The sequence below is a fragment of a genome, unplaced genomic scaffold (genome assembly GCF_019419815.1).
Source record: "Pyrus x bretschneideri cultivar Hongxiangsu unplaced genomic scaffold, Pyrus_bretschneideri_v1 Contig94, whole genome shotgun sequence".
NCBI classification, from domain to species: Eukaryota; Viridiplantae; Streptophyta; class Magnoliopsida; order Rosales; family Rosaceae; genus Pyrus; species Pyrus x bretschneideri.
The window spans coordinates 836,534-860,846 of record NW_025999836.1 but is presented as its reverse complement, the minus strand read 5'-3'; the positions used below and the strand labels follow the sequence as shown (position 1 = coordinate 860,846).

General features: G+C 36.0%; 2 protein-coding genes across 2 annotated transcripts; one reads left to right on the top strand and one right to left on the bottom strand.

Moving 5' to 3' along the window:
• The first annotated feature begins 8,739 nt into the window (after positions 1–8,739).
• On the top strand, positions 8,740–10,672 carry LOC103966035 (NAC transcription factor 29-like). Its single transcript, XM_009379146.3, has 2 exons — positions 8,740–9,291; positions 9,721–10,672. The coding sequence occupies exons 1-2, from the start codon at positions 8,827–8,829 to the stop codon at positions 10,303–10,305; spliced, it is 1,050 nt and encodes a 349-aa protein (XP_009377421.2). The 5' UTR covers positions 8,740–8,826; the 3' UTR covers positions 10,306–10,672.
• A 368-nt stretch (positions 10,673–11,040) lies between these two features.
• Positions 11,041–14,337, bottom strand: LOC103966034 (syntaxin-71). Its single transcript, XM_048576940.1, has 9 exons — positions 14,066–14,337; positions 13,731–13,856; positions 13,276–13,438; positions 13,067–13,152; positions 12,856–12,924; positions 12,727–12,771; positions 12,576–12,638; positions 12,399–12,475; positions 11,041–11,408 (listed from the first exon to the last, which is right to left on the bottom strand). Exons 1-9 carry the CDS (start codon positions 14,219–14,221, stop codon positions 11,393–11,395), a joined length of 801 nt encoding a protein of 266 aa, XP_048432897.1. The 5' UTR covers positions 14,222–14,337; the 3' UTR covers positions 11,041–11,392.
• Positions 14,338–24,313: the final 9,976 nt, after the last annotated feature.

The window sequence follows — 24,313 nt, the reverse complement described above, 5'->3', positions numbered from 1 at the left end:
CAACATTCAAGATCAAGCCCTGAAGGCCCTTGAAGAAACTTCCATCAACCTTCAAGATCAAAGCCACGAAGGCCCTTGAAGAAACTTACAACTATTCATCCAAGGTCAAGCCTCGACGGCCCTTGGATCAACAAATCTACATTTTACGGAGATCGAATCAGAGGACCAAATTACAAAGAGATCATAACCCCAAAATCATTAAACACAAAAATATTATTTTGTACACGTATTCTTGTCTCTTGTTTTCAGGAATTTTTCGTGTTCACAGGATCATCCTCAAACCTCTAGGTGTTTGTGGTGATGGATAGTAAGTACATATTTTCAATGACATTGTCTACTTTGTCAAAGTTTTTTCAAAAAAATAAGTATTCTCATTTACCCATGGGAAAAAATTCCACTGTTTGAGTGCACAATTTATCATCTCATTCAGCTGTAAAAAATTTAACTCCATTCACGTGACAACCAGCGTACGTTTTGACTCTAATGGGATGACATGCCGGTTGGAATAATTCTTTGTCAAAAAGGGCGATTTGTCTTCTCTTAACTATTGTATCTAATAAAGTGCAACGACCATTGAATATGTAAGTTTTTGCAAAAGATAAAAAATTTAAAAATAAAAACACTTCCATGCTCGATAAACCAATACGGAAATATTGTCTATGCATTTCAACCCAAGTTAAATGATATCAGATCTTTATCAATGCTTCATGTTGTTCAATGAATGCCTTGACTTCATCATAGTCATTCGGTTTCTTTGAAGGGCTCAGACGAAGGTCCTTCACTGAATGGTGTGCAGGTTCACAAAGGCATATAACTTTTTGACCTGCTCACCCCCGTCAAACTTGCGTAGACATTTGTTGTAGGATGTTTCAACATTTTGGAAATATCTTGCACAAAAGGTGAGCGGTCCTTGTACAATGACCGCCTCCATTATGGATTATTCGGGTTGTGCCATGTTATAAACGAACCGCTTGTAACCACCCAACAATCTGAAAATATATAAAATATTATTAGTTTTTTATTTCAAGCGTTGGATAAGAATATTAACAAATTAATGTACTGACAAGATTAACTCTTAATTGGACACATACAACGAGTGTGCACCGGCCTAACAAGTTTTGCTTCATACAACAGATGTATCATTACATGAACCATACTCATGAAAAATGCCGGTGGACATATTTACTTTAGCCGACATAGGATGTACATAGTATCTTCTTCTATATCATCTACGTCAGACTTCTGCAATGTTTTACAACATAATTGCTAGTAGAATTGAGATAAATATACAATCGTTTCAACAACCTCAAAGTCCAAGTACAACAGAATACCAATAAAAAAGAGCTCCTGCAGTAAGACATGACAATCATGACTCTTCAAACCAGACGGTGTCCAAGTGTTCATTTTAACTTGTCTTGCTTTATTGCTTGTGTACTCGTCTGGAAAATTCACACCTTGCAGCCACTTCAAGAACTTCTTTTTGCCATCTAGCTTGAAAGTATAATTGGTGTTCTTTTTCTTATATTTAACATTGACAACTTGCAGGCCACATGTTAGACCTTATCCCGATTGCTTGCATGCCAATATGAGTTTTCATGGTGTCCTTTGATTTTTCCTCGATAAGTAGAGTCATTCCTACCATATTGTCGCAAACATTCTTCTCAATATGCATGGGATCAGAAATGTGTCTGATTTTCAATTGACCAGTATTCCAAGTCAAATGATATACTTTTTTTTGTCAAATTCAGCTATTCCATTAGTCTCGAGCCTTCCTCAAATTAGAGTATATTCAACTTGGGCAATATCTTGTCTCAGAATAGTTTTCTTGGTCTAGGTCAATACTCTATTGTCCCATCAAATGTTTCAGGATTGTCACGCCACTCATGATCCTAGGGGAGCCAACTCAGGTGACTTAAGTAGCATACCTTTTTAGAGTGCCAAAAGGATGAGTGTCCTCATTGCATGTTGGGCATTCCATATATCCTTTGGTGTTCTAACCCAACAACATACCATAAGAGGGATATCAATAATTGTCCAAATAATTGCGGCTTTCAGAGTAAGTATTTTCCTCGTGGACATGTCATATGTTTGTACACTATTTGTCCATCAATCTATCAAACTCATCAATCAATGGCCACAAATAAACATCAATAAAATCACCTAGTGAATGACCATAAATTACTTCTTCACGCACTTCCAGGGGGTAAGTTATGAGGAAGAATGATCACCGGCCAAGTGTTGTACTCAAGGGAAACATTTCCAAAAGGATTGAAGTCGTCAGAAACAAGTCATAGTTTGATTTTTTTTTTTTTTTGCTCTGCGGCAAAATCAGAGTAGATTTTATCAAATTCTTTCCACACTTTGCCGTCGGCCAGATGCCGCAATCATCATCAACCCATTCTTCCTTATGCATCCTCATATCACGTGCGGTATGGGTTAACATGTACAATCTTTGTAATATTGGCGTAAGGGGAGAATAACACATCTTACTCAAAATCTTGTTTTTTCGATATCGTGACTCATTGCACTTGGGACATTTATCTAACTTCTCGCATTCATGGTAAAACAATACACAGTTGTTCGTGCATGCATGGATCTTGTCATATCCCAACACGAGATCTTTCAACATTTTATTTGATCCAAAATGATTGCAGACAATGCATTTGGTTTCAGAAGCATACGTTTAAAAATCCTTATCATCGTATCGTAGTTGCGATTGGTCATATTACACTCTACTTTCATGTACATCAACTCTACAACAATTGCTAGGACAGAAAAATCTTCACAACCCGGGTACAATCCTCACTTAGTTTCTTTCAACAGTTTATCGTACTTCTCGGGGTCTGTGGATGACTCTTCGTCCATATTGAGCAAAGCATCAAAGAAAGCATCATTCAATATGTTCATCACTTGGTCATCATCAACATGGCTAAATGAAAAGGATTCATGCTTAACTGTCCCCTTCCTAGAAAATGTTGGCGCTGTAATGGGCAATTCTCCATGATAAGTCCAATTGGAGTAAGTGTGTACCATACCATTCATATATAAATTATATCAGACTTATTCGAGTGTCGTCCAAACAAAGTTGTTACAACTGTCTGAATTGAACAATTCAAGATTAAGTTAGATCACCAAGCCGCATGCTGCGTTTACTCACGAATCTGACAAAATCTCAAACGGGTTCAAGATTTTTTCGAATTTATTATACAAAGTTAATCAACATAATTAATTTTGTATAAACAATTATGAAATTTTGAAAAATTTCACACCACGATTTCCTTGACTATGCTGCACAAGTTAAATTCACTTATTCTACATATGTTTCAATAATACACCAACTCAAAATCATATAAGACACAACTTTAACATACATGAAATCGCAATTAAAAAAAATTCAAACGTACTATTTATAATTAAGAGACAAATACATACCCTTCATTTAATTTACTTGCAATACAATCACAAACCTACATAAATCAATCAACAACTAAAACAAGCTAACCTTTAATTAATTGGGGGAGGAAGAGATGAATGAGAGGGTGTGTGTGTGCGCGAGGAAGGGGTGGAAGAAGAGAAGAAAGAAAATGGAGGAGAAAGAAGAAGACACGGACCTATTTTATGAATTAAGATTTGCCTGACAGAAAAGTTCGTCGGGCAACCACAAGGACGTCGTTGGGTCAAGAATCTACCACTGGTTTTTAACGCGTCATTGTCGTCCTTTGCCTAATAAACTGTAATTATAATGTTACTTAGCCGATGAATAATGCTTTCGTCCCGCAAACCACAATGGGACCATTTGTCCATTAAACTCATAAGCTAACCGCTATCTTATTTTTTGCTCAATTTCATAAGTTTGTCAATAATAAAGCCAGTAAATATGCCCGTTACAAATGCCAATACAAAATTTCAATGTCAAAATCAATGCCAATACAAAATTTCAACGTCAATTTCCATACCAATTATGCAAATTCCAATAAGCCAATGTCAATATGAACGTCGAAATCCATCCTAGACCATGCATGAGTGGTCAATCTTTGTTCAAAAATAAGCACCGCCTTCAGTTACACCAACAACAACCATCATAGACCTAGTATTCGCGACCAATGTTTGTCTAGGCCAACATTATTTGGAAAATGCTAGGTAAACTTTTATTAGACCATATTTTGTAACTACATGATGTGGTGGTTGATGATTATTAGATTATACTTTTAATGATTTGAAGAATGAATCCAACCATCAACCGCTATTTCATGACACCACCCATATTATTTTGTTTTGCTCCTTTTACAAACAAGGGCTAATTAAAAACTTCATTGAAACATGCAACTATGAAGACAATTGAGAAAAGAAGAATGCATAACTTCAGCCCAAGCAAAAACTACCGATGAGACTTCAAATCTTTTTTTTCTTTACCAAAAAAAGAAGCAGTATATATATAAGACAACAAGAAAAGAAAATAGGAAAGTAAGGTCGACATGCAAAACAAGAATAATGAACGAAAGCAGAAGCCCGAAAAAAAAAACAGAAAAAAACTATGATATATGTAAAACGATAACTGATAAAATTTCAAAAAAGGAATCATATTTGATAGAGAGAACAAAGTATTCATTAGGGTTGTGGAGCTAAAAATAATCAAGAAAATTACGGAGGTGATACGTGAAATTTTGGGTGAGAAGGATAAAATTACCCTCGAGGCACATCAGGATTTCCACGCGCATGCAACAAACTATAACGGCGCAATCAAGGAAGAGAAAGGTGATCAAAATGGTATTTAGTCAAATCCCTCTCATCATTAAATCCTTATTCAAAAGGTAACTCCAAATTTTCCTATTTAATTTAGGATTAATTGCCCAGTTAATAGCTATTTAACATAATATCTTGCAATTATTCACACAATTCCACCATATATGGCTGCCTACCATTCTCCAAATAGGGCAGGTCACTCCCCTATAAATAGTCATATTCTCTTACTAAAATGCTAAACCATTTGCTACCCACAAACTCTTAAACAAATTCTTTTTAGAATTCTAACTTTGGCATCGGAGATTCTTCAGCCAAAGGCCCCCCCACCTGCGCTCCCTTCATCGTAGGCGAGTGAGGCTTTTGGCCTTAATCTTAGATGTTATTATTTTACAAATGCATTTTCATCAAATGAGAAGATGGCGAAAATTTGCATCCACAAGGAGCATACCTTTATTACAGAGGGATCGAACTCGCTACCATGTTAACAAATCAAATGACAAGGAAAGAAAAGTTGATTGCAAACTCTGATTCTTACTAAAACTTAACTCCTAATTCTTAACTAACAAGAACACTGTCGTCATCCTAGGTGAAAATAGGAAAGTAATTATCCTAATCCTTCAATTTTATCGGATGGCCCCCGAATGCCTGAGAAGAGGCTACGGCAATTCTAATCTTTTTTTTTTTTTTTTTTTTTTTGTCAATTTTTTTTTTGTTTTTAACAACGATATTAGCTATATTAAGTGGGAGGGGGTGGGCTAGCAATAATAGGGTTCAAATTCCTTTTTGATGAGAATCGAACCTAAATCTCTCATTTACAAGTAAAAACGAATACTATTAAACCGTACTAAGTGGCTAATCTTTACTCTACTGAAAAACCCTAGTACATAAAATACCACAGATAACCTAACATAAAAAATAAAACAAATTGCTAACTTGTTATACACACCCTCCTTTTTTTCACTTCCAATGGGTTATTTCCATATATTTTTCATATACAGTTGTTAATCATATTCTTAACAGTTACAGTTATTTCTATTTTATATATGGCGCTTACATTTTCATATCAATCTCCATTCACCGAATTGAGTAAATCTGTGTGCGGGGTCCATCATCCAAACCAGTGAAAACGATTCTAGTAAGTTATTTTCACACGTTGATCATTTAACTTATAGTTATCTGAACCTCTTAACAAGAGAACAAGGCAGTGTAAGATGTATATCCCTTCTCAATCTCTTTCAATCTCTTGGTCACTTCGTTACCTTCTCAATTAAAATGACCTTATGCTTTCTAGATGTGACTCTAATATGCATAGTGACAAATAAACTAATAGAAAATTTAATTAACTTAATATATATTTATAGCACACATGGATTGAATGGACTGACAATTCAGAGGTAGAGGAAGAGGGTCAAAGTATGTCACGTAATTGGGATCTTTGTCCTCCAAGAGTGATGTTGGCCATGTTTTTTCTCCATTTATTTTTGGAAATATCAGGCCAGTAGGAAAGGTTTGAAGCTTGAAAACAAATAAGCTCCTCAAAGTTAACGTTCTGAAATCTGATCAACATAACCGATGAACTAGGAACCTCGGTTCTTCAGACTGATCGTGTAAAAAGAATGTTAATTTCTTGTCTTTTCAATGGAAGTACTTGAAATTGTTATGTATGTACTTAATTAACACATTATTAGTTTTAAGTTTAGGGTTTGTGTTTCTATATAGTACAGGTACGGCTATATATGTGTGTTAATTTAATCAGAAGGTAGTATGAATATATATACACGCACACACACATACATTCATTATTCAATTGTATGAAAATTCAATGGAGAAAGAATTGCGCATGCAATTTCTGAAATTTCAAAGAAAAATAAAAGACAGGAGGAAAAGTGTTGAAAGAGACTCCAAAATGTGGAAAGAGAAAAATGCATGGTGACAAAGTGATTCCATGGAGGAAAAGACATGCAATCGAATCTTGGGGATCAAGTTGGCCTTATTCTGTCTTCTCCTTTTTTTTTTTTTTTTTCTATATTATTGTTCTATTTCTTGGAGTTTTGTTAAGATGGAGATCTGTTGTATATGTGATGGAAGGACTGAAGCCAAAGGCACCATCCCCTGACAAATTTTGCCATCAAACTTCAATATGATTGTATAAGTACCTTGACTATATGTACAAATAAGTCATCTCTATTGAGGGTATTCTTTGGTAATTTATGCATCAGTGTGAAATAAAATTCACCAGTGATGACTTTATTATACTATACATGCATTGTACACATGAAAGAAGTCTAAACAAGACTTAATGCAGAAGATATATAGTGCAGAGTTGAGAATATATATATTTTTCTTAATTGAATGTCCCTTGTTACATTTCTCATTCTCAATTGCAAAATATATGATATATATATATATATATATATATATATCTATAGTTGGATAAAAGAATGAAAAATGTTCAGTCGCTAGGGCAATATAAAATTTTTATGCTTTCAGACTATGACTTTGAACCATTATTTAATCTTTAATTAGTTGTTGTCCAAGAGTAAAATTCATATTGAGAATCTAACAATATAAAGATCCATTTGCTAACTATGTTATTTTTAATTTTAGTTTTTACTTTTTGTACTTGAAATATGAGGAAAACATATGGATAAATGAGGGATGAAGAAGGCTGATGGAAGAAAAGGGAGAGGTCAAGAATAATGAATGAAAAAAAAAATCTTCAAAAATAAAACAATTCAAAATAGTTTTTTATATTTTGTGTTCAGTTTACATTTTGTGTTCTTTTTATTACGCATTTCTTCTATATTTTTCACACCGTTTGTCCTCTACTCTTATACATCTCTTATTTATCCCATATATTCTTCCTCTATTAACATAAAAATTAAAACTAAACTCTAAAAACAAAATGCTTATTAAACGACCGTAAATGTGTGTCTAACATGACTAGTCACTGCTAGCTATGGAGAGACCAGTCTAGCACGAGGATTGCTGTCATTGCTAGGCATTGCATGTCAAGAGGGAAATTAAAGGACACCTGTAATGCAGTAGAGTGCAAGCATGCAGTGCAGTGTGGCACAAAATAAAGTGCTTAATGATTTGGGGGACAAGACAACAATCACTCAGCTAAGGGCCATGCTCTCTCCCAAAAGAAGAAATGTTGCTGATAATGTTTTCTGCATTGATTGAACTATATATGCCATTGGTGTTCCACGTTGCCAACAATATCACCACATGACATGCTTTGTGATGCCCAAAATAGTTAAACAAATTAAAACACAATAAGAAGTAAGAAATTGGTTGATTTAGTTGCAAGAATTTTGAAAAAAAATTCATACTTTGATACCATGAATTTTTTTGTTGTTAATTCAGTTATTAAAATTTTATCATATTGTAGATGACGTTTTATTTTAACGACGAAAATCAAGCAAGGCTATAATTTTAGTGCGGTTCGATCCACACCAGCTTTTTTCCCTAGCAACTAAGTATTTAACCACCAACTATTATTGTACTCTTAACGCAACTCCATTTTAAATTTTAATTAAACTCTTAAATAAAGTCCACAAGGGTTTTTACTATGAAAGGTATCCCAAGTGAAGATCTTATCTCAATGATAGTCTTGGATGATATGTATTAATTGTTTATATGATCAAATATAGGAGCTGAATTTAATTTAGAGTCTCTGGTTTCATCAAATTCAGTACCCTCAAATGGCCAAATGTTTGGACGTAAATGGAGTATATCTCGTCTCTCTTTAATTACGTGCCTATTTTTTGAAATGATAAAAACATTACATCATTGATCAGATAAAGGATGTGATATCCAACGGTTGTGATCAAACAAAACAATCAGTTTTCTTTTTTCCAATCTCTTGCTTTGAACCTACAACTTGAAATTAATAAATTTTATATTGATAGATGAATTATATGTTGACAATATGTCCCCTTCTGCATGAGAGAGTAATCTCCCTATAAAACTAGTGCACAGTACAACCAAACTTACAAACCATTTGGACGATAATTTCAGTGGCTCATTCGATTCCTAGTTTCCTCCACCACCAAGGAACAATCCATCCTCCATCCAACGATGGAGAGGGAAAACCAAGCCACCGAAAACATCCAGCTTCCTGCTGGATTCCGTTTTCACCCATCCGACGAAGAACTCATCGTTCATTATCTGAAAAACAAAGTCACTTCATGTCCTCTACCGGCAACCATCATCACTGAACTGGATCTGTATAAGTACAACCCGTGGGAGCTACCACCAAAAGCCTCCTTCGGGGAAGAAGAGTGGTATTTTTTCACCCCAAGGGATCGGAAGTACCCGAATGGAAGCAGGCCTAATAGAGCAGCTGGTTTGGGTTACTGGAAGGCCACGGGAACTGATAAGCATATTTTTAGTTCTTGTGGAACAAAAAGCATTGGGGTTAAAAAAGCACTTGTGTTCTACACAGGACACCCTCCGAAAGGTGTTAAGACGGAGTGGATCATGAACGAGTACAGATTGCTTGACACAACCATGTGGACTTCAAAGCAAAAAGGGTCGATGAGGGTAAGTTTCATCACTTCATATCCTGACGAATATGCATGTAGGTACGAGTAAGTTTCTTTTGCCGGTTTCGACAGGTGATGGTATGGATCCGGACCATTGATTACTGAAATTATTACCAAAATATTGTTAGTTATGACTCGTGATTGGATATGCGCGTTGTTCATAATTCACTCAAACAACACGACAAGCTAGTGACTAGCTAACTAGTCTTCGTCGTTTCTCTTCCACCTTTGTAATTAAAAAGTTGTTTGCTATGTTGATATTGTTGTTCATGTTCAAAACTGTCGTATAGATTTCATTTAATTAAGCTTAATTAATCTTAGGCGATGTTTTGGACATAAGTTAGACAAGCACGGAAAAGATAGAGGAGAATCCTACTATGTTTCAACATTGTTAAAACCTGATCTATTCTTCTTCTTTTTACAACAGTTGGATGATTGGGTGTTATGTCGGGTTCGACAAAAATGCAACAACACCAGGAGCATTTGGGAAGATCAAAACAGCCCTCCTAGCTATAAACTAGGTGCCTACACTAAGCAAGTGGATGATCCCTGCTCGAATGATACAAACCCTAGCATCGAAATGGTCCGGAACTATCTGTACAAAGATTGTCCAATGCTACCCTACATTTTTGCCTCTCCCGAACTTCCTTACGCTAAAAACTTTCAGGGAACTGGAAACACGAAATCTTGCAGTACTTCCCTTCACGAGAACAATTCAAACAAAACCAATGAGCTGCTTTTAGTTTCTTCCCGTGATGATTTGATTAACCCTTTGAAGAGAAAACCTACAGAAGGAAATGGGTACAAGAGTTTTGTCACACCAAGCAAGAGGATATGTAGCAGAGATTACAAGGAGGAGGAAGTTAATTCCTCGACCAGCCGGGACTGTCGAGCGATGAACTTGTGGGGTGTAGACCAGTCTGGCTCAGCTGATAATAATTTGAATGCAGACCAATGGAGTTCCATGATCCAGTATCAAGAACTTAGCCAATTAATTGGCTTTCAGGTGTAAGTGAGTGGCTAGCTACAAGCAGTGATGAGAAGTGCGTATGTGGATGTATATATCCATTATTCCGGAGATAAAGGTACGTATTCGAGATCCCAAACAGAGATGACTACGACAAAGAGAAACTTACGTGCAAACAAGGCTCTCTGCGACGGTGATTTTTATGTAAATTAGTGTGTATAGTTAAATTTGTTATACGTAGGGATGAACAAAGCATGTAAATGAGTTCGGTGTTGCGAGTTGTAATTAGCTACATCATTTTAAGATCCCATATAGAGACAGAAACTTCTGTGCCAATGGGACTCTACGATGGTGATTTTTATGTAAAATAGCGTGTATTGTTGAATTTGTTATACATTGGGGCGAATAAAGCAAGCGAATGAGTTTGGTGTTGCTGGTTGTAATTAGCTACATCATTTAAAGAGTGTAATCATTGTATCACAAAACTCGTTTACAGTCAAAGCATGTAAATGAATTTGTATGTATATTCTTAATACGTGGTATCGTAGTATTGGTATGTGCGAATATTATACATGGTATCGTAGTATTGGTTTCACAAGGTCATACCATTTGTCAAGCATGAGGTTAGCGAGATTCAACCATTGAGACTCTCCAGAACACTCTGGTTATCTACACATATAGCTTATAACAAATTATAAACTTTAAAATTACCACTAATCATCAACTATCTTTAGCGCAATCGATGCCTAGGCGACAGAAAATCTCGAGCAGGCCCAAAAATAACACACCAATTCCATGAGAAGATTCATATAAGATCGAAATGAAGCTGTCAATCCTGTCTACTAACTACAATGGCCAACAATAGTCCTTTAACAATTTGAAGTATTCAAACTCGCCTCACCGACATTACACACATTAGGGGACTCAATCAACTTCCACATAAAAGTACGATAATACAGCATGACTGATGTATACAAAAAATACATTCATGGAAGTGTGAATAGACACTATTAAACATGAGACAAACGATCAATTAACATGTATCTAGCACCAAAGTGAGTCCTTAAATTGCAAAACAATACCCGACAAGCCCACACTTGGAATCTGGCCAAACCACCCTCTATATCAAACCTCACTTCTTCAGTACACTGCAAATGAAAGTACCACATCAGAATACGAAAAATGACACATCTTCGCAAGAATGCAGATGTTCAAATGATCAAGTTCAACTCTACTCCATCAAACCAATAATTCAGAGAACGTAGGGTCCTATATCTAGTTGTTCAAGTAGCAGTAAAGTCTTCTCATGTATAATCATAGTCTGAACAGTGCAGAGGGGCAGAAGTACAGAGGGACTACTGAACTAGTGTATTAATCTGCACCACTTCAATTCTTTTATGGTTTGAATTGATCTAAATGATACAACTAATTATTCAAGCAATATTACTTTTTATTTTTGACAAACCTAAGCCCCCACTGAACTCAATTAAAGACCACTCTCCACTTCAGTTCAAACCCCAAATCCCACTACTATTACAATAACAGAAAATGGCAAAAAGCAACGACGTACCCTAAGGCAAAAAGAAAAAGTTATTTTACACATGTTTGCTTATTTTCCCAAATATCTAGACCCTAGTGCACCCAAAAATGGGAGAACTTGCACAGAAAATTTTGTGAGCTCACAATCTTCAAGTTTCAAATATCAACTGGTTTTGCAAGCTGAAAGCCAAAAAAATGATCTTGCAACCTTTGTTTTTCATTTATGTATTTCCTGCGATTACTAGGTTGCATATTCTGAGGATGACATATTCAATAAACTAAAAAGTTTTTTATTCAATGTTCAAACAAGAAATGTTATTGAGGACAAGTATAAAATATACTCATTGGAAATGTTATCAAATATTCAATTCAAGTTTTGTACTTGACTACGTATTGGCTAGTTTTTTTAATGCCCCCCACACGTCAATCCTGGGTCCGCTAAAGAGTGCAATGACATCAAGTTATCTCTTTGGCCCTCTAATAGTACTAACCCAAACATCTCAATATTTTTCATATATGTACAACCAAATTACAAGGAAACACATCTAGACGTTTATCTAACTCAACATGTAGATTCATTTAAATGGATATGAGCTTACTTGTACAAATATGCAGCAATGCCCAAAATTATACACAGCAATACAATATCAATACAGAAATTTCGGCTGGACCTCAGCTGTAACCAAAATAAAACTTGTATTAGATCTAAAAACAAAAACAAAAGAAAAATCTCTGATGTGCAATCATAAACTCAAAAAAGCTGCAATTACACTCACCTGGTTGACTGTGTCCTTCAGTCTAACATTGGTATTCTTAAGGTCCGCAGATGCCTTGTCCACCTGTTAAAAGGAAGGACATTAGTAATTAAATTTGAGAATTCAACTGAACATCTTGAAAGATGTAGTAGAAGACGGCAATGTTTTTCACCTTGGAGTCAATCTCATCCATCAAAGGTACTTGCCTATCGAATTCCTACGCGTAGCACATGATAAAGTCAGCTGACATATGCATGTATATTGCAAATGAGCAAGTAGAACCAAGCAAAAAACTACTAACCTCGTTCATATCCTGAGCCATATTTTTCAAAGTATCTAAACCATCTGATATCATATCCAAACCTTGATCCTGTGAGCATGTCAAAATACATAAATACAAACCCACATCCCTAAGACTTGCAGTATCCAACTAGCAAGCAAGCATGCAATGTCCATTTTTCAAAAAGAAATTCCCAGTGTAAACAAAAAACAACTCTATATATATGACTTGCCTGTTTCATTTTCCGCATTTCATACTCTTGCCTGAAATTACTCGACTCCTCAGACTGTTGGAAGAATTCATTATCAAACCGTCCCTCTACCGGTATACATGAAATATATAAGTAAATTTAACCAAAATTAATCAAATAGAATTCAGCTGCCCATATATTATATTCATTAAAAAGGCACCACAAAATCATAATAAAATGTAAGAAATTACCAGAATCAAATTTGATTTCCGTACGAGAAGCTGAAGCTGCCCAACCTCCTCCAGTTTGTTTGGGTGCAGCTGGAGTCCCATCTGGAATATCCTGGATCCTATCTGGCAACGCAAGGACCAAATCATTACGAGCAGCAAAATCTTGGGATGAAAGCCCCTTAACCTGCCAAAAAATAGCATCAATTATGAAACACAATAACCAAAACCGCAAAGTAAGCATTCTTTGTATACTATACGGTCAACCCTTCGACTACACACAAACACAGAGGCATCCCACACACAAACCCTTCGACATACTCTCACTAAACAAGGACTAAAATCCACATAGACGAGCACAAACGTCTTCCAATTTTCAATTTTGAATAGAATGTGCCCCTCTAAATACAAAATTTATGAAATGCACAATTCCAAAATACGAAAACTAACGAATTTCATTAAAACAGTGAAATGCTGACCTTCTTCATAGCCAATCTCTGCAATTTGGGAACCTCCTCGAGCAATCGAGCCTTGGTCCTACGAATCTCGGCATTCAGCGCAACAGCCGATGCCCTATTTTTCTCTTTCGAAGCAATTTCCGCTTTCTGCAGATCAGAAAATACTCAAATTCAGTTCAACACACCAAAGGAAGAAAAGACCCTAACTTCACCCTAAAATTCTCGGGAATTTCGACCGGATCAGCTACTAGTTTCTCCAATTTTTCCAAGTTTTCTCAGAAACCAAACAGAGATCGAATTGAGTGAAAATCGCGTGTGTATGTGCGTTTCTGAGAGAAAGAGAGAGGCGGAGGGACCTGGAGGAGGGCTTCAATGTCGGATTCGACGGAGGCGTAGAGGCGAGCAAAGGCGTCGTCGCCGGAGACATTGAGATCCTTCTGCTTTTCGACGTCGTAACGGTCGTACTTCTGGCAGATCGCCTCTACTCTCGTCAAGATTTCGATGACGCTCATCTCTTCTGGTACCTTTCTTCTTCTCGATTACAGAGTTGAAAGTTGGGATTGCAGAGTTTCAAAGCTTGAGTTTGTGGGTGGAGAACCGGAAGAGGCAACAGAGCAGCAGGTTACAGCCTGTACCAACTTCAAAAATCTCAGAAAAATATTTTTCCTATAAAATATAATTATTTATTTTCACGAAATTATATTTACCTCTTAAAAAAGCACTCGTTTAACCCATTTTACTCGTCTCCACTAAAAGTTTTTGAATTACAAGTTTTTCCTTTTATGAAGTGAATTGTTTCTTTTTTTTTTTTAAGACAAGGTGATACTTTAAGAGGAGAATTAAAATGTAGAACCTCGAATTTATTGTGATAATAAAAATTACTGTTCATTGAGATTTCAACGTATAAACAAGGAGCTTGAGTTGATAAAAATGTCCTCAAGTCAACGCTTGGATTCACATTAAATGGCAGAGAGGTGGCCTCGATAATCTCGCTTAATAAAAGTGACATTTTAGAGTTCATTTGGTAAGTCAGATGAGATTGGTTTTGTTAGGTAGGATTGGTTAAGATTGGATTGGAGTGGTTAGGATGTGACTCTTGTCAAGTGTTTGGAGTAGGGGTTGGCTCGGATCAGGCCGACCCAAAATTGAAAGGACCGGACTTGAAAATAAAAAACAGGGCGAGCGAGGCAGGGTAATAGAAAATTAAAATTGGAACCAGACCTAACCTGTTTGAAACAGGTTGGTTTCTACGAGTCCATGGGTCTATTTTTTTTTGTCACCACAGAAGGTAACAACATCTTTCACATCATCTTCCTCCCTTTGCTCATTGTTCCTCAATCGTATCGAAGACCACCATGCCAATAGCCTTAGATCTTCATTGCTCTTCAGTGATGTGGAGCTAGAAATAATCCCAAAAATCTAGAAGATGACACGTGGATTTTTCCTCAAAAAAGATAAGATTACCATCATTAAATGGGCAGGGCACCCAAATACTCTCATGCGCAGCTCAACATCCCGGTCTAAATAGTTAATGAAGCCTGCTTAAGGCTTCCCTGCTCGTGGCATGGAAAAGTCAAAAGGCATTAAGGATAAGGATTAATTACTAAATCATATCTTCAATACATTCTCAATTGAAGATCAACTTCGTCAAGAAAGCAATCCCTACACAATCAATTAAGGATACTTCCACCATTATCCCAAGATATTTTCTCCTAATTAATCTCTTGGGAATATTCTTTCCTCATTCATCCAACAAATGACACACCTTGGCCAATAGGATTCCGCCATGTGTATGGCAAAACCCTAACCCTATGGTCAACCACCTTCTCCTGTAAATATCTCCATCTCCACCAAATTTTGGTAAGCTTTTAGCTACACATACAAGCCCTAAACACTCACTCTTTTTAGAGGCGCTAACTTAGGCATCATAGATCCATTAGATAAACTCCACATCTCCATGGGCACATGAGGCTTTGGTCTTTGATCAAAGTTGTTAATCGTTTTGTAGGTACAAATTCGTCAAAGTTGAAGACAACAGATTTTTGTTACCACAAATTGATGCTTTCATTAAAAGCTTGATTCAAATAATCAAAGAAAGCTCTTGCTTATTTTGGAATTTTTCTGTTACGTTGAATTTCTTGTAAGCTCCTAGTCACTTGAATTTTTCTTAGAAAAATTCTTTGATTAATCCCTAGAGAAAGGATACAATGATAGAAAATTTCGAAATCATGACGAACAGAACACCATACGTCTAAGGATACAAACTGAAGGTTAAACCAAGATGTGGTCCAACACTGACGATCCTCAAGGTTAACGTGATGGCGGTAGGTGTAACCTGTACCTGAATTTTACGGTTTTATAATTTTTAAACTGTGAATTTATGGAAATACCCTTTTAGGCAAAAAAACACATTGACTTTTATTGACCGCCTTGTTGTGTCACGTAAGATCCGTTTTCTTGGCATATCCTTGTAGTACTCGTCGCTACGGACGCGTGGGTGCAAGCGGAATGTAATTTAGAGTTATAACGAAGAAGTTATCGGTGAGCAAAGATAGGGGCAAAATGGTCATTTGACCATCATCTAGAAGGCTCTAGATTTTACTGAAGCAGTCAGATGATGCCACGTGTGTAGCTATGATGGAAAGAAATGAGAGATGGACGGAGGAAAGAAAGGATAAAGGAGGGAAATGAGAGAGATTGACCGACGAGAGAGATTAGCCAATAAAAAAGAAAGCAAGGAGAGGAAATGAAGGAGAGAAAAACCACCTCATCCGGATCTTCCCTTCGACCCACGACCTAACTTGTTCGCTATGAACACCCTGACGCCTTTCACGACATTTCTCCGGCAAGTCACGGGGAATCACCACCACCAATCAACTCAACATTATCCCAGCTTCCATTCCCACCCAATCATGATGGTTGTGGGTCACGATTTCATGACGAACAAATGCCACCTTCTTCGGCGAGTTCGTGGGGTGCACGGCGGCGATCCACCATTTCTGAAGCTAGTACAGTTGACAACCACCATCAATCAACTTCCCTTGAGGTCAAGAACAAAGCCTATGCATTGGTTGGGGTGTTGAAATATGTTTGGACGCGAATTGAGAACCATCCATTTCTAAGGTTTCGACAGTTTGTGGTGGTTTTCAAGCCACTTCCAGGCCAAATTAAACTTCGGCCTAGGTTGATAGGAGCATATTTAGGCGACTTACTTAGCTTGTTTTCGTGCATCTATGTTGTTAATTCATAGTTGTTTTAGTAGTTTAAGCCATTTTCGTGTGTTTTTAGGTTCATATGGCTAAGGAAGCAAAAAGATGCATTTTGGAGCATTTTGGAGCAAAATTGGGCTTGGAATGGATAGCATATGATTGGAGCCAAAGTGTTGGACGAATTTGAAGGCCTTGTATTCATTTTGGACATAAAACAAAGGGCCTAGCCCATTCTCTCTTAAACCAACCCCAAGGCCATGCATTTCCTTCCAATTCCAAAGCCCACAATCACTTCAAAAGCCATGCAAAGAACCATCCATTCCATCAAAAACAATCCATCAATTCACATGCAAAACCACCATTAACACACATGCACCCAAACAAAGCCAACCTAGCTAACCCTACATGCATTCTTTATGCAACTCTTCATCATTCCACCATTCATTCTTTATTCCACAAACAAGTCACATGCATTTCCACCTTCCTACTTCATCATTTCACCACATTCTCCCTCTTTAACTCATTTCATTATTCATTCACTTTGCATTCATTCAATTCCACCCCACATGCACCCTTTATTCTTCATCATTGCAACCATGGCACATTTACACCAACAAAACAACTCCCATGCCATGGCCTACTCATATTCCCATTTCCTTTCCAACATCTCACATGCATTTCCACCTTCCCACTTCATCATTTCACCACATTCTCCCTCTTTAACTCACATGCATTCATTATTCATTCACTTTGCATTCCCTTTGCAATTACACCCCACATGTCCATTTAATCATTCAACCACATTCCCATTAACCACAAAACAAATCAAACAACACTACCCATGATTCCATCCATCTTCCACACCTTTCCAACCTAGCCACACCCTTTAATCATCCCCCCTTTAATTTATGATTTTATTTCCTAACCCTACATGCATTATTTATTCACTCTTCATCATAACAACCACATTCACTCTTAAACAATCATCCACATATTCTCCCATTCCCCCTATAAAAACCCATGCATTCATACACAAAGGGAGATCTCATCTCATTTCACAACACAACACCCCTCAAACACTTCCATTTCTTCCCTTCCCTTTCTCCTCCATTTCTTCCATTTCCATAATCCCCCAATCCATTCAACACACCAACAACATCCCTTAGTCCTTGTGCTACAACGAAGAGGAAGAGAAGAGGGCCTAAACGTTCATACAATTCACGTTTGAGTTGTTGGAATGTTTACGCGTTTCTTTGATTTCAATGTTTAAATTCAATTCTCTTTGTTTTGTAATATGAGAAGAGGAAGAGAAGAGTGCCTAAACGTTCATACAATTCAAGTTTGAGTTGTTGGAATGTTTAGGTGTTTCTTTGATTTCAAAGTTATGAGGAACTAAACCCTTTTTGGCTAGGGGTGATTTCAATACCATGATTATTTATGTAATATGAATTGATGAATTCCGGTTATGAACTCTTGATTCGTGAATGCAATTGGCTTAACTATTTGATGATTAACTTATTTGTGTTTGTTGATTGAGGGTCGACACTTAATTAGCATGCATGAATATGTGGCTAAAGTTTAAGAAGGTTTCACATAATCGTTACTAACTTATACTTGAAAGTAGTGAAGGTCGCTTGTCACGATCGCGTTAAGTTTAATTCTTAGCATGAGTAACATGATGTCATAGTTGCAAGTGCTTTGTCAATGCTTATGGTTTTCATTATTCTTAATGATCTTCGATTGTATCTCTATTATGATGACATGTAGGGAACTTTTGAGAATGTTTTGGGTTGTCGAATGATGCCATCCAATCCAATAATATAAGGAAAATCTGAGGGTTAACTAGTGATGTCACGGTTAATTTGGGGCATTGTCGTTCATAATTCAATGAAGGAATAACTGGAAATTGATTCATATGCATAAATATCATGTGTGGAGAAAGAACCTCTAGCTAATTCACCAACCATCTTATTTCATCAATTACATTCTGTCTAGTTATTAACTTGTTTCGTTATTTCAATTTTCATCAAACCTCAATCCCCCTTTTGCTTTAATGTTCAATATAGTTAGAAATCAATTTAGTTTGTGTTTTTAAAGCATTTTGATTCTTTTGGTTTGTCTTAGTGTTTTAACGTTTAGTTTCACATTCTTTGAGTCTAGTTTAACGTTTTATATTGTTTTTACGTTTTAGTTTTAATTCGTCCAAATCCAATTCCCCCCTATTTCGTTGAAGTCTTAGTCTTAATCTTTCTTATTTTTAGTTTTGCTTTCTTCGAGCATTAAATAGTGTTTTATATTGTGTTCTTATGTTTTTAAGTCAATTTAGAAGGTTTTAGCAAGCCCTCCTAATCCCCGGTCTAGAACGATCCCTCACTTATCCATTCTACTACAATTGTCAAACGAGGGTTTAATTTGAGTGTCAAGTAATTTTCGCATCATAGGTATAAAAGTTGTTCCTCTCATTGAGATATACATTCTTGTATATTTTGTGAATTTTTGGAGTTGTTGAATTTTCCGGCGAGTCAATGTTATTGGATGCTTCCAGGAGACTGCCTCGTGATGGCTCGTGAGGCGGCGCATGGGGAAATCTGAGGTCATTCCTTTGTTTTTTTGACATACCAAATCCGACTCTGTTGTCCGTTTTCCCAAATTCTAACATTTTAGTAGAGTTTTACTAAATGGTCCCTAATTGTGGTTAGGTGGATCGGTGGAAAGTGACTCTATCTTCGCTAGCTTGAGCATTTCCCAGACAACAAAATATCTATAAGTGGACCCCTTCTTAACTTGCATGTTTTATAAAATATTAGGATTGCATTCACGAAAAGCATGATTTCATGATTTTACGTTTTATGCATTATTTATGATTTATAGAAATTATGTTTTACGAAAGGTTATGAATTATTAGATTTTCGTATATGAAATTCTATGGATTATGAATATGATTTATTTTACGAATTTACGAATATGATTTACTATGGATTTATGAAATGCGGTTTTGAGCTTTTAAGCTCCAATGTTTTAATACGAATTTTGAGATATGTTTTTGGCACTTATCTAGTGGGTTATCATAGGTACCATTTCGTACGCAGACAGGACAAAACAGAACGGGACGGGACGGGACGAGACGGGACAGGACGGGACGGAATGAGACGGGACGGAGCTGATGTTTCGTTTATGTTTGGTATGCGCAGGACGGAACGGGATGGTTGTTCCATTGTGCGTTTGGTAAGCGCATGGACGGAACAGAACCAAAAGGTAAATGACTAAATTATCCATGTTCCGTTTGTTGTTTGATACAACATTTATGTATGGTACGGGACGGGACAATTATTTTTTTATTTTTATTTTTTAACTTTTTTATATTTGAACACATATATACTTATTCATTATTTGTTTTTCTCCCATGAACTAACTTTATAATGAGATAGGCATTTCTACAGTTCTAGTTAGCAAGCATGTGCATAATTGCTTCCTAGAAAGGCAGTCCCAAGAGAGGTGAACAACCAAGTTAAACACGTTCCAAATTATAGCATAAATCACGATACAACAATGGAAAACATAGATAATTCGATTGGATTCATTTCGTTTGGCAGAATATGCTGCTTCAAAAGCGACACTAGATAGTAAAAGTGAAAACGAGTAATAAAAACTAAAAATTTACTCGAGGAACTGCAGTAAAATGGCAAAATCAAACAAATTGGTAGAACTTCATGTCGTCTAAGATGACTAGATTAGTAAAATTCTAAATAAAATTCAACAGTACCAAATCGAAAACAAAAGTAGCATCTTGAATAAAATTTCTCCCAAAATTTTGAAGACTAGCATATAAGAAACACACATAGCAAAATGTTTCTTGAACTTATTAGGCAAATAGTGACGAGTCTTCTTGTCTGACTCATAGCCAATGTTGGGCATCAATGCACATCCCTTGAACTTTCGCCTGACACGTGAATTAATACCCTTGGGCCTTCTCCAACTTTCTTGCCATAAGCAACATGCATTAAAACAGAACAACCTAATGCTAAGGCTCCAGGTAGCGGAGATGCACAGAGAAATATGCATCCCCGAGTTACTTAATTAGGTCACAAATGAAAGATAAGCAATATATCTCAGAAATAAGACATTGAACCACATGATCACCCTACATGCATCGACTATACAGACACACGGAGACAAGGGTAGAATCATGGATGCTTAACAGGCAACACTATCTACCCTAAACAGAGAACAGTAACAATTTCATTGCTGATCAGGAAAAGATGCACAATGAATTCATTGCCTCTCTGCAAGTCATTTTCGATCTTTTCTCATTCTAATTCAATATTCAACCATTGAGATATACAAATATCAAACTGCAAACAAAACTATGAATCATTTCAACTTCAGGCAACTACAATGAACACGTCCCATGATTCAAGGTTGTGAAGAGCACTTGACCACTGCTATGCCCAACATCATTAAAGCGATACAGAATCGGCATTATAAAAACAGTTTGACACCTCTCATTCAAGATTTAAGTTTAAATGTCAACTTTATTGGACCCAAATCACTACAAACAAATACAAATGTAGTAACTAGTATTTCACACCATTAACTAACAGATCTCACAATTAAGTGAATTAACCCCAGTTTACCCATAACTTAATAGGTTATGAATTTATTAATCCCACTCAAATAGCCCATTAAAAATTCATATCCAAAATAGAAAATTTCTAATACATTAGATCTAAAATCCCCACATAAATGTAATGATTCAAAAAATTAAATAAATATGAACAGAAATGAAATGAGTCAGAGATTCATACCTTCACGCAGTGCTTTGATAAGCTCATATTTATATATTTTTTACATCAAATTCACTTGTCTTTTCTTAGTTAGTTCCTTATATTTTTGGGCTATTTACTTTGTTTTTGTGTTTTGTAGGATTTGTCAAGCAAAGAAAAGAAAAATAGCACAAGTGGGATTTTAAGTAACAAATTCGTCAAAACTGCCTGTGCAGGTTAGCTGATTTTGGAAGCAAATTGCGGAAAACTCAGAATGAATTAGAGAATGATCTTATATTCTTGGAAAGCTACGGATGTCTATTTTCTGGAGCATTTTGTGGATTGTTAATATCATTTTTCTAGAAGAAGTTATGGCTGTTTTAACACTGAAAGGTTCCCAAGAGGCTGAGCAATTTGTAACTGACAAGAAAGCATTGAAAGCAATAAATCCAATAAATATAGCAACCAAAACTGATGCAATCAAGAACAAACCTAGCTGACACCTATTCAAATATCAGAGGAAACGAAATTAAAGATGAGGATTAAGAGGGAGTAATTGGCATAAAGGTTACCCAAGGAGTTACAATTGTTTTACCATTTCCTCTCACTTATTGTCATCACTAAATGGCTAGTAGTGGGTGAGTTAAGGAGAAGAAAATGATGCAGCAATAATTGGTTTAAATGTAGCGTTGGGGAAGGAATGAAAGAGGAAGCCTTAGTCAATTTCTTTCGGTTCTATTTTCTCAAACTCACGTCTATCTTTTGTTTTAACTTAAGGATTGTGTAACTAAATTTTTAGTAGTTAGGGGCTGTTGAAGCCCCGAATATGATTGCAAGTTTGTTATGACATTTCGTTTGAATTACTTTTATGAATGGATGAAAATTGGTTCACTATTTGTCTCATTGATGAATTCTTTATGTGTTTTCTACGGATGCATACTTAGTAAGCATATCTAGGATTCTAATGCTATGAATATGTGTGTGCCTGCCCTTGTCGAATGAGGACCTACATATGTTCTAGAGTAATACTTGTTAATTGCGATTAGCATGTGAAACAATTTCTAGGATAAGTAAGACAACATTAGTACTTACGATGCCTTGTGATGACTCAAACTCTTTTCATTCTTAATGATTTCTACTTGTTAAATCTATGAACACGCCATTGTAGATTGCATGTTAGGGACTAACTTAAGTTGAAAACGTCATTCTCTTGACATACTACGTAAGAAAGAGTAATAGGTTGAGTTATAACATTGAGCCAACTTGAGCATCTTCATCCTGAAATAAAAGGAATTTGAATGAAACATAACATGTTTGCATGATTATTTGGTGGTGGATAGCAATACCCCTAACTTGTATTTCTTAATTTGTGAACTATTTAAAATTTGTTTCTGTCCTGTTTTTGGTCAATTTAATTTAATAGCAAATCAACTCCAAAAATCCCAAAAATTTGTGTGAGTGTAGCTCTATGAGTCTAGTGTTTTCATATCAAATTTTGTAGACTTTAGATAAGTGTAAGTCAGTCTAATAATTGGTTAGTAGGGACAACAACCCAGTTTTTATGACATTTTAAGTAATTGGATAAAACAATCTTTTGCGGGAAAGACCCTTATTTTCATAAACTACAATTGACAAATCTTAGTGTTAACAAGAAAAATCAATAGGACATTTGTGTGCTACTGTGTGGTGTGCTTTTAATCCTATCAAATTTTTGGCGCCGTGTCGCCGGGGATTGTTATTTCTAATTACTTATTTTTCTATTGTTTTCTTTTCTTGTCTAATTAGTGTTTTTGTTTTTATTTCAGGTACTCTTTGTAGTATATGCATACTCAAAGGTCCAAGAGGGTTGACCTAGCTTCCTACGATCTTGAGCTTGAACGAACACTTCAAAAGCTTCGAGAAATCAAAGTGGAAATTCAAAATGCGAAGACCAGAAACGTGTTAAAAGTGAATGGGCATAGACTCAACCCATATTACAAGTCTTTTGCGGAGCATGATGTAGAGGACCATTTGGTTATGTCCACCGTTGGAGTTGATTGTAGAATTGAAGTTTAGGGGCCATCGCTTGTTTTGACTGCAAATTAGGGAATTTTTCAGTCCAAATGCTTTATTTTGTTTCTTATTATTTTATTTTATTTTTATTTTATGCATTATTGTGTTTTTTGACATTGGGGACAATGTCCAGTTTAAGTTTGGGGGTAAGGATTAAAAAAATGACCAAATTGAAAATTTGAACTGGTTTGATTTGTTTTCATGTTGTTTCTTTTTGTTTTCTTACTTAGTTTTATTTACTCTAAACAAAAATACAAAAACATTCAGAAAATTTGAAAATCCAAAAATATAGTTTTATTTTCTTTATTGTTTTGAAGTAGATTTTGTTAGTTTCCCGACCCAATGATAGAATTGGATTGAATTTGAACCACGATGATCAAGAACTTAGTAAGCATGTGTTATGTGAAATTCCTTATTCTCTTGTTAGCCTTGTACATGTTTAATTATCTTTGAAAAACCAAATGCACATAGCCTTGTTGACGTGAAACTAAAGCATGACTTAAAGCTTCGTATGTGAATATAGTGACCATATACAACCTATGTGAGTTTTTAAGCCTATTGAATGTGTGTGCATTTTTCA

Coding starts and splice junctions, on each gene's coding strand:
- LOC103966035 (XM_009379146.3), top strand. CDS start 8,827: ATGGAGAGGGAAAACCAAGCCACCGAAAACATCCAGCTTCCTGCTGGA. Junction 9,292..9,720: donor AGCAAAAAGGGTCGATGAGG/GTAAGTTTCATC, acceptor TTTTTACAACAG/TTGGATGATTGGGTGTTATG.
- LOC103966034 (XM_048576940.1), bottom strand. CDS start 14,221: ATGAGCGTCATCGAAATCTTGACGAGAGTAGAGGCGATCTGCCAGAAG. Junction 13,857..14,065: donor ACATTGAAGCCCTCCTCCAG/GTCCCTCCGCCT, acceptor TCTGATCTGCAG/AAAGCGGAAATTGCTTCGAA. Junction 13,153..13,275: donor GGAAATCAAATTTGATTCTG/GTAATTTCTTAC, acceptor GTATACCGGTAG/AGGGACGGTTTGATAATGAA.